The 10,292-nt window shown below is 37.1% G+C and overlaps 1 protein-coding gene across 2 annotated transcripts in view; it reads left to right on the forward strand.

The window, feature by feature from the left end:
* LOC110030929 (F-box protein At3g58530) overlaps nucleotides 1-9,844 on the forward strand; it is a 22,418-nt gene extending 12,574 nt beyond the window's left edge. The window contains exons 7-13 of one of the 2 annotated variants that reach the window (XR_002294692.1): nucleotides 6,686-6,769; nucleotides 7,095-7,167; nucleotides 7,248-7,315; nucleotides 7,733-7,801; nucleotides 7,879-7,984; nucleotides 8,068-8,199; nucleotides 9,555-9,842. Coding sequence is in view for 1 of the 2 variants with exons in the window: in XM_020733925.1 (XP_020589584.1) it covers nucleotides 6,686-6,769; nucleotides 7,095-7,167; nucleotides 7,248-7,315; nucleotides 7,733-7,801; nucleotides 7,879-7,984; nucleotides 8,068-8,133 (466 nt within the window). In the remaining variant the exon portion in view is untranslated. Of the gene's footprint in view, nucleotides 1-6,685; nucleotides 6,770-7,094; nucleotides 7,168-7,247; nucleotides 7,316-7,732; nucleotides 7,802-7,878; nucleotides 7,985-8,067; nucleotides 8,200-9,554 lie in introns of both variants that reach the window. The other variant, XM_020733925.1, reaches the window with a different exon arrangement.
* The last annotated feature ends 448 nt before the right edge of the window (nucleotides 9,845-10,292 follow it).

Here is a 10,292-nt window from a genome sequence, read left to right on the forward strand (position 1 = left end):
TACCTTAAACTCTGTATCTATCCCGAAGGATAAACACAAGACTTGAGGATGAGACTCGATCAAATAAACTAAGAAATACATGACATTCGTTTGGCGAAACCGTTTTATTTATTTGCTGACAAATTCTCTTATTTAATATGAAAAATTAAATAGGGTTTATTTTAAGCTGAATTCAGAAAAGCTTCCTATAAGGGCAAACATTTATAGTTAATTACATCATAAATGACCGAAGTTACTTAAGAATACTCTCGATAAAAATCAGGGGATAATGTCTTCAAAGAGGTAAAATAAGGAAAAATTATCTTCAAGGAGGTCAAAAGAATGAGACTTTTCAACGAAATTGGACAAAAATGTGTGCAAAGGGGAATGATTCAAACTAGCACATTTTATTTTGGAATCCAAAGGAAGAAGGACTAGGAGATGTCACAGTCCTGAATGCCATAGATCCATAGGAGATCTTCGGTGACTTTCCAGTCTACCCTATGATTTGACTTCAGTTTCGAGGAGAAATATTCAAGTGTTTTATCCTGACAATTTTATTTAATTAGGGCTTACATTCGTATGAAACAATCACACAAACAGCTTGGAAGATGTGAGGATTTAGGTCGTAACGAACGACAACCTCAGAATCCTAAAACGATTTAGGGCTTAGATCGTACAACAGAGCTATACAAATGCCTAAAGAAAATGTTAAAGATTTATGTTGCGCTAGACGAACAACCTCGAATCATATGGATTGTTGTTTTAATTTTTAGGAAAAAGAATGGTTTAGCTGGGGAAAACATATTCTGCTGTTGAAGATGATCGTGCTGCCCACCGCGCTAGTTCCAAACTTCTTATCGTGACGAGTTTAAGTTTTCTAGGGTGTCAGGTTATAATGTCAAATCCAACGACACTATGGTTGTAGTTCTTCAAATATTTTATAGATAACATGTTGAAGTTGTACAATGCATAGCATAACAGTAGAGTATGTAGCACAGGACAAACAATATAGTATACAGTAAAGAAAGCAGTACAACATGTGGTGTAAAGAAAAATAAAAGGTACAACAGGGACGTGATTATAAGAGAATAACATGCTGTAAACATAAAACAGACATGTATACCTGGGAGATCCGCTGTTTCTTATGTGTAATTGATGCAACAGGTACAAACAACAAAACTTGAGGAAACAGACTGAAATGCTTTATTAAACGAAAGCAAAGAAACGTCGTCCAAAAATCTCGAGAAAGATTGTCAAAAGACTCACGACAAGAGAAATGCGAGGAAATTGACGAATCGACAAGTTGATTAATCGTAGAAAACACGGTAACATCCCGAAAATTCTAAGAGAAACATATGAAAAAGTCCGAAAAGAGGGGGACCGCAAGCACTCGGGTCGGGGCTAGGCTCAACCATATATTAGTACTCGAGGGTCGTCGAAGGCTATTCGGTGACCCTGATGTATAAAACCCGTCACTCAATTAGAAAGGTGTCCTATCAAACCTAACTCAAGAGGGTATTCCTTAGCCTAAACAGATGATCGACAGGTGGACAACCAATGTTTAAAATGTATTTAAAATTTATATTTTCAGCATGCACATAGGTTTCAAACATGCAAAAAATGGGCTGTATCAATTTTGTTTGTAGTATGTATTCAAACATGCAAAAAATGGGCTGTATCAATTTTGTTTGTAGTAAAAAATGTATTTTTATTTAGAAAAAGGTGTATTTGTTCTTATCAAATTTGTTTTTATCAATTTTGAAAAGTAGTTGTCAACGAGTCGATCACGTTGTCGTGCATAAGACTACCAACAACCTAAGAAGGTTCGGGTCAACTCCCGCTAGTCTTGTGTCAGTGAATGATACTGTCATCCTATAGCTCACCGGGTTCCTGAATCAGATCCTGATGGGTTCCTGAATCGGATCCCGATCATCATTCGGCTCTATCTCTGGTGTGCCTTTGTCATCACCGCCCTAAGCCCCAAAACAAAATTGACCTACTTGTGACCTTGCTTGATGATTTCACGTATAACAAAAGACTATACATTGACACTTATGTATCAGACATAAACATAAAAAACAGAACCAAGAAGTAAGGAAAAAAAGAACAAAAATGGGGTGAGAGAGAGGAGGGACTGATTCACCTAAAACATCGAAAAAAACGAAGGATGAATCATCTCTCAAAACTCGTGACGAAAAGACCTAAAAAGGAAAGCCTGAAGATCCTTGAATCAATCCGAAAGAGTATCATTTTCTCACGTTTTCATAAGCGGATCAACCCAAGTCAAAATGACCTCATAACGTCGGAATCCAAACCCCAAAGATATCTTTTATGAAATCAATTCGTCTCAACCAAGTATTCTCCCGAAATAAAATTCGAAAATCTCCCAAGCTTCACAATTTAAATGAAAGGAATATAACCCTGGGACGACGACCTCTTATACTTCAAAAAATCATGTCAACATTAAAACTATTCAATTCCAGACTTAATGAAAATCTCCTCGTATAAAATAAACATGAGATCCTCCGCTAAAACCACATAAATGCTCACAGCGAAGCTCAATACAAAGAGATGAACAACAACTAAGGCTCTCGGCCCAGGCAACACAAGGGAGGCAACTACTAAGGCTCACGGTTCAGGGCAGCAAGGAACAGCTGCTAAGGCCGACGACCAAGGCCACCAAAAGGGAAAGGGGGAAGCTGCTAAAGCTCACGACCGAGGCAACCAACAGGAAGGACCACCACTAACAGCCATCGACAAAAGGAACCAACCAAACTAAGGCTCAAAGCCCAGGCAACCAAAGGAAATACCATTAGTTATTTTAACGCGCTCCCTCGATATACATAAGAGGATAAATAAAATGATTATAATTTTTGGGATGACAAACTTGATTCATCAACAAAATTCAAGCCACTCAGACTCAACAAGAAGAGTCATATCGTCCCAGGCAACCCCTTAATAGGTTCATGGGTAGGAATAGGAGAAGTACAGGACAACCACCCAACAAGCCAGATCCTCGGGCAAGGGCTTAAAACGAGCCAAACTGAGCCCCTCAACTAAGGCCAAAAACCACAGCCAGCAAATGGCTGAAACCCCAGCCAGCAAAAGGCGGATCCCGGGACCAACACAAGCCAAAACCGAGCCCAGCAAGGGCCAAAGCCAAACCAAATGACCTACCAACAAGCTCACGGGTAGGACTAAGAACAAACCAAATCAAGCTCCCAAGCTACCTCTCGGGTAGGAGCTAAAACAAGCAAATCAAGCTCCCAGCCAAAATAAATTCTTCAAGGTTAACAAGTAAAGCTCACAGACCCAAGACAAGACCTCAATCCAGAACCCAACCTCTAGCCCTTCCAAGATGAAAACCGAGCCCCTAAAGAGATCAAATCAAAGCTTTAAAGGCTAATCAAATGTCGTATATGATAGCAAATGCAAACCCAACCATTTTTAGGCAAACCGAAAACCAGCAAGGGCCAAAACGAAACTCTCAAAGCTAGTAAAAGAACTTCAATACCTCAACGAAAGTCAATACCCAAAAATAAACATCCCATGCCCCTGAAATTAAAACCGAGCACCAACAAAACCCGAAAAAACCAAGCCATTCAAGGCCAAAGAACAGTCCACATGCCTTTAAAACATAATTATATGGAGCCAAAATAGGTTTTAAACTATAACAGTGTCATGGAAAGTCTATAACAGTAACTATAACAGTGTCATGGAAAGTATTTTTAGGCCACCAATAAAATCGTTCTAAGCACGAATCAAATTCCCTCAAGCATCCAAGCATGAAAGATGCCTCCCCCCTCGAGGAGCCAAACCAAATTATTAAAGCAAACTATAGAACCTTTCCTAAATCAAAGTAAACTTAACATGCATTTTTCAGCCAAAAAGGAATTTAAGATGCTAAAACCGAGCCTTACACATTCGTGAATGACCAAATAAAACCTTCCAACGTCTCATGCTAGATAAGAATAAATTAAAAGATTTATGATATATATCCTAACATGCTTGCAAGAGGAGCTAACATTGTCTCAAAGCCATGTTTCAACCCTCCTAATTGCTTCCAATAGAAATATGTTGCAATAAATAGAAACATGCCATAGCTTCACCACTTTAAGCAAGTAATCAAGTCTAACTCTTAGAACATGCTCACATTTCTATTTCTAGATGCTTGAGTACCAAGTATTTCAAAAACATAAGTGTAATATCACGCAAGTATGCTGTATCGTCCACTGCACCAAGCAAAGGGGCTCGACAGAGAGAAAACCGAAGAAAGACAAGGCACAGATGGGGGAAAAAGTACCTCCCTGAAGCAAAGAAAAGACACAGAGAAATTTTCAAAGCACTCCCCCACTTCAATCCTTCCTCCAACAGTAAGAAGTAAGAGGAAACTAAGAGGAAACCAACCCAAGTACAACAGACTAAAGAAGTAAGTGAGAAAAGAAAATGACAGTTTTTCTCCCTCATAGATTTTCGGCCCTTTGAAACGCTCCAAACAGAGTATCATATAAGCCAGAGAGAAGGAGAGGGAATGATTAGGGGATCACATGCGGATCGAAGGATCGAGAGGAGCAGACGCCCCCATATGGGCGTGCGAGAGGCAGAGGATGAGATCCTCGCAGAGGATGAGATACAATAAGGGATGGGTCGCGAGATCGTCCCGCGTGCGCAAGGCGAGCGCGAGGCGAGCGCGGGAACGAAACTCCAACGACACGAGGGAGAGGGTCAGGCGAAACCGAGCGAGATCTAGGGCTGAGGCAGACCCACGGGTTCGAGAGAATGAGGCAGGGAGGGAGGAGATAGGTTTAGGTTAAGGATTTTTAATATAAGTTAATAATAATAATAATAAAATATTATTTATTATTATAATTAACATTTAAATATGTATTTTCCTCAAGACGCACATATTTCCTCAAGACGCACCGTCGCAATGAAACGAACGTCCCCCCTAGGCAAAATCGATGTTCCGGACGCATCGACGCAGTCCGTTTCTTCATCCGGAGTCGTCCGGGCAACCTCCGTCGACGATTCGGGTCAAAAACGCGTCGCGGTCCGAATTCTATCAAAATTCCAGTGTGAGTTCAATCAAACAGGACGGTGCAGAGGACGCCTGCGCCAAATCAACGAGTACAGTCAATCATAAGGCTGACAGTCCTATAGGAATACTCTCTGAGTTCCTTCAGAGTAGCCTTACCCGCTAAGCAATAGCGGTTAAAACTACTATATGGAACGTCAAGTCGAGCGATGAAAAGGCTAGAATATTGTTAACGGGGAGGGCTCCTTCACTAGTTTTCTAAGAGTAGTCGGCAGAAAGGTCATACGGCTAGATCTCAGGCTATTAAGGAGGGGAAAAGTGCACCTTGACCGAAAGCGAGGTCAACAAGGTCATACCCTACAACCTTTTTCTGAAGGTTGTTTACTTCCTTGCAAACTCACTTACAATATTACCTGGAGGAGCCTTTTGCCTACCTACAGGTACTATAGGAACTGCAACCAATGACAATCAACTAGAAGTCAGTTTTTTCTAGGGGCCGTCTATTTTTCTGCAAATTCCCCTACAACATTACTTATAGGAGCATTATGTTTACCTAAAGACACTTCAGGAACTGCAACAGAAAAACAACCGTAGTTGTCAACTTCCCTGTAAACTTCCCTGCAACATTACCTGTAGGTGTCTTCTGCCTATCTACAGACACTTGAAGAACTACAGTCAAAGATAATCTCAGTTGTCCACTTCACTGCAAACTTCCCTGCAACATTATCTATAAGAGTCTTCGGTCTATCTACAAACACTGCAAGAGATGCAATCAAAGACAGCCGTAGCACGGGATGAAGACTTTAAGTTCTACTTCAGGGGATCTCCATCGCCCATTGTTTGATGCTTTCAAATTCAAGTTGAATATTGTTTTCAACTATGTTTTAACTTGAGGGGGAGTGTTAGAAGTTATATTAGGAAATAAATTATTCCTATTAAAAATTTTGCGGATTAGATTTATTTCCTTTCCTATTTTAAACTTATTTTCTTGAATTGGATTTATTCCCTTTTCTATTTAAGGCTCTCATATGTTACGTTGTTTTCTTTCTCTAAAAATAATTAATATGAATTGATTATTGGAGATATTAGATGATATATCTTTAATTTCATATTATTTCCTTTTTATTATCTTTTCTATTCTAGGATTCATGTAAGAGTTTTAGACCCCATTCAAAAAATCCTGTTTTATTCTGCATTACTCTGAATTTAAACAGTTACAATCCCACTGTTTATCAAACCTAAAAATCAGTGTTGCCAAAGATCGACTTCAAGCATTATTTGGAATGAACTTAGTCCCATCTATGGGTCTTTCTGGAGAGCTTGAACTCAGGATTGATTTGGTCTAGGTCAGTGGTTAGTGTTTAACTTGCTTTCATTCAAGATAGTATTTTATTTGGGAATGAAGATTAATTGAAATCAAAGATTTCTTGGCGCCTCTCCTCTACGTTTTCCTTGCTTTTCCTCTACCTTCTTTGGAGACCTTTATTCATCTAAATTCCTCAACTCTATCTTTTCTCTTCCTCTACAGCTCTCCTTCCACACCTATAGGATTTTCTTTTCTGCTACTCACTTTGTTTCACAAACTTTTGTCCTATATGTAGTGCTCTATTGTTATGTTTGGCTAAAGTGGTTTTAAGCATGGCTGTGATGCGGGGATTTTTTTTGCAGGTGCATCAAAATCACTGATAATGGATTACAAAATGCTCTCAAGTGTAGTACCCTAAAAAGCTTAAACTTGTATGCCCTCTCAAGGTAAGCATCTGATGTTTGATATTTAATTGTTTGATAGCATAAGCCATAGTTTGGAAAGGTTGACAAGCTGTTCTCTTTATGAGAGAAGTGTCAAAATAGTCTCCCCTTACTTTTGCAGGGGTTATTTTAGTCCTAGAGTCTTGATTCTTTTAATATAGGCTGAAATAGTCCCCACGGAAGATTATTTCAACCTTAATTTAAAAATTATGGGGAATAATTGCTTCGATAAAGTCAGGGACTAATATGATCTTATGTAAACAGTCATTCGATAGTTTTACACTTTGCTCTCATTATGTGTTCATTAAAAACTACTGTTTTCTTGTAGTCTCACTGATAGAGCTTATGAGAAGATTGGTTGCTTAGCAGATCTGGAATTCTTGGACTTGTGTGGTGCTCAGGTATTTCTGATGGCTCCTATTGTACTGCAATTACCTTTAAACTACGAATTAACAATAACTTTTGAAGTTCTGTTTATCAGAATCTATCTGATAATGGCCTTTCTAGCATTGCCAGCTGCAGAAAATTACTTTCTTTGAATTTGACGTGGTAAGCTTTGTTAACGCCTTCTATTTTTTTTCACTTGAATTGGTTAAATTTGCAATTGGACAGTATATTATTGGTGTTGAAGTGTAAGGAAACAGCCCACTTATAAACAAACTTGAATGTGGTAGAAATGAGGATATTAAAATAAATGCGTGGAAAAATTACGAGGCGTCAGTTAAAAAATAATCATTAGAGAGAGATTGTCAGAGTAGAAGCTGCATGTACTATGGAAGGAAGAAGAAGCTTCAATAATAATCTTTTTTTAAAAAAAAAAAAACGGTTCAATAAGATATTTTGTTGAATTTAATGTGGGATTATTAGTAAAAAACGTGTAGACCAATGGTAACTTGCATCAACTCTCGGTGGGAATAATGAGGCTCATGATGATTATAAAAGTTTACTTGTAATACCTTGTTTCAGGTGCATACGGGTTACCGATGTAGGCGTGATGAAAATTTCCAAAGGGTGCAGATCTCTTGAATTTCTCAGGTCCCTTGCAAGTGATGTCATTGAATCGGCTGCATCTTGCTGGATAAGATATCTAATGCAATAATATTTCCATGCAGCTTATTTGGTATTGTTGGACTTACTGATAGATGTCTGGAGGTTCTTTCTAAGCACTGCTCGAATACTATAACAACCCTTGATGTGAACGGATGCACTGGAATTAAGGTCTTTGTGATCTCATGTATCTGCTGCAGCATACTTTTTTTGTTTGTAGTTTGATGACACTTGGATTGTCTTAACTTTCTTAGAGGAGGAGTCATGAAGACCTTCGCAAGCTTTTTCCACATATAAGGTGCTTCAGAGTACACAGCTAGTGGGGAGAACAGGCTGTTCTGAGAGGTTGGAAGCTTTCTATCCATCCAGTTTCTTCTGGTCGCCAGGCAATTTCTGGAACTCATTTTTTAGCAGCATTATATCTGTTAGGTGCTTCTGAACTCAACCAATCAATATTATGAGAATGTTAATCAATCCAATGCACGCATAGAGCTCTTGATACTGTACTGTTTAGGTAGAGATTATATAGACATTATTACCTAAGGTTGTGACAACCAGTCCTGATATCAAATTGGAAGAAGGAAAGTTTCAAGGTTCATTGATTCGATCAGGGTTGAATCGGGGGTTGAACCAAATGCCATAATAAATATAAAAATTAATTAAATATGATATAAATAATATAATAATGTTGTATTACATGCAAATACTAACTAGAAAGTGATAACAATTGCATTACAAAACATAAAACACATAAAAATAAGTTCAATAATTTTAAATATAAAAATATTAAATATTTGAATGATTAGCCTCATATTTGTAGCTATAAAAAAGTAGTTATTTCTTTAAAATCTTGTATTTCGTATTTACTTTCTTCAAGATTTGATATTCTAAAAGTAAAATACAGATGAGAGAAAAATTAAGATTAATTAAAAATTTAATAAAACTGAAAGCCACAACCACAACCTCTTCCTCTTATAATATCACATATCACTATCCAAGAGGAGGATAAAGCAAAACATTATATTTCTCTAAAGCACTGTTCAATTTTAATCACACAACTTTATAAAAATTAGTCATATTCTTTTGTACAATAAATCATAGAAACTAAATGAAATATTAGCTTTATGCAGAAACTAAGTTCACCCTAAACATATAAAATAACTTTCCTTTTCATTTCTTCCACCAAGTTATTCATGAAAAAGAAAGTAATGCAGTTTAAAAAAAATAAAAAAAAAGGAAAAGAAAAACGGTTATTAAAAACCGCGGTCGACTGATTTGACCGGATTTTTATTGGATTGATTCCCGTTATTCAAAATCCGGTTATCTCTAACATTCGAACCGGCTGCCCTACCAGTTCAGGGTCCGACCGGCCAGTACGATCTGATTTTAACAGCCATGCTCTTACCTTTATAATAAATTAGATGCAGCTTGACGACTGATTGAAACTCACCCTTATATCACCTGTAATGGACAAAGAATGCAAAAGAATAATAACACGAAGAAAATGATTTGTTGTATAAGAGAGAGGACACCTGCTTCAGCTTCAGCTTCAGCTTCTAGCAGCTGCTGTGAGGCCGGTGTCATCTCTCCTGCACAAGAAATCCCAAATTCACATTCCACCTTCTTTTTATTGTATGCTCCTCTGCATGTAGCGGATGCCCTCTATTTATAGATGATTAAAGGTAAGCCTGCTCTCCCTGCTAATATTTTTTTCCTTTTATGCTTGTTTCCTTTTGTTTAGATTGGCCTAGTCAGCAGTCAGCAGTCAGCAGTCAGCATTAGGAGAAGATGCAGCGTCTCAATGCCTATGCTTCACAGCTAAGTTCCTGGATGTTTAATATTTTTTATTTGTTGGAATATTTAGTGTGGAAAAATAAAATTTTTTATGCGGTTGAGATTCAATCCTAGAATCTCAATAATACTATCCAAGGTTTTTATTGACTGAGCTAACTACCATTTGCTTTTTGATCTAAATTTAATTCAATTAAAATTTTGTTAATTTATATAAAAGCTTCGAGTCAAAGTCTAAATGGCTGGAATAGCTGCTTATGTGGATGTTTTTCCGTTCAATGCATCATTATGCTGAGGAATGATTTGATTTTTTTTTTTTTTTTTTTGGAAAAAAATATGATTGGATGGTTATTATAAGTTTGATTTAAATTTATCATGTTGACCAGCTAAAATGAATAAGTTTGATTTAAATTTAGGTACATATCATAAAATTCCTATATATTTGCATAAAACCTGAGGTTTGATATGGATATTTATGGCACTTTGTTGTTTTAAATTTATGGATGAAAAGTTGTATTTTATTTTTAGAAAATTAGTTATAGAGATATTTTTGATGTAAATATGAAAGTTTAGGATATATAAATTCATAAGGATTGTGTGGTATGTATGTAAATGCTCCCTTAGTTCCTTTTTTTTTGTTTTTTATTGGAAAATAAATAATAAGATAAAAAAATATTGTTTGGTTGCT

This window comes from Phalaenopsis equestris, unplaced genomic scaffold (assembly GCF_001263595.1).
Source record: "Phalaenopsis equestris unplaced genomic scaffold, ASM126359v1 Scaffold000761, whole genome shotgun sequence".
In the NCBI taxonomy this organism is placed as follows: domain Eukaryota; kingdom Viridiplantae; phylum Streptophyta; class Magnoliopsida; order Asparagales; family Orchidaceae; genus Phalaenopsis; species Phalaenopsis equestris.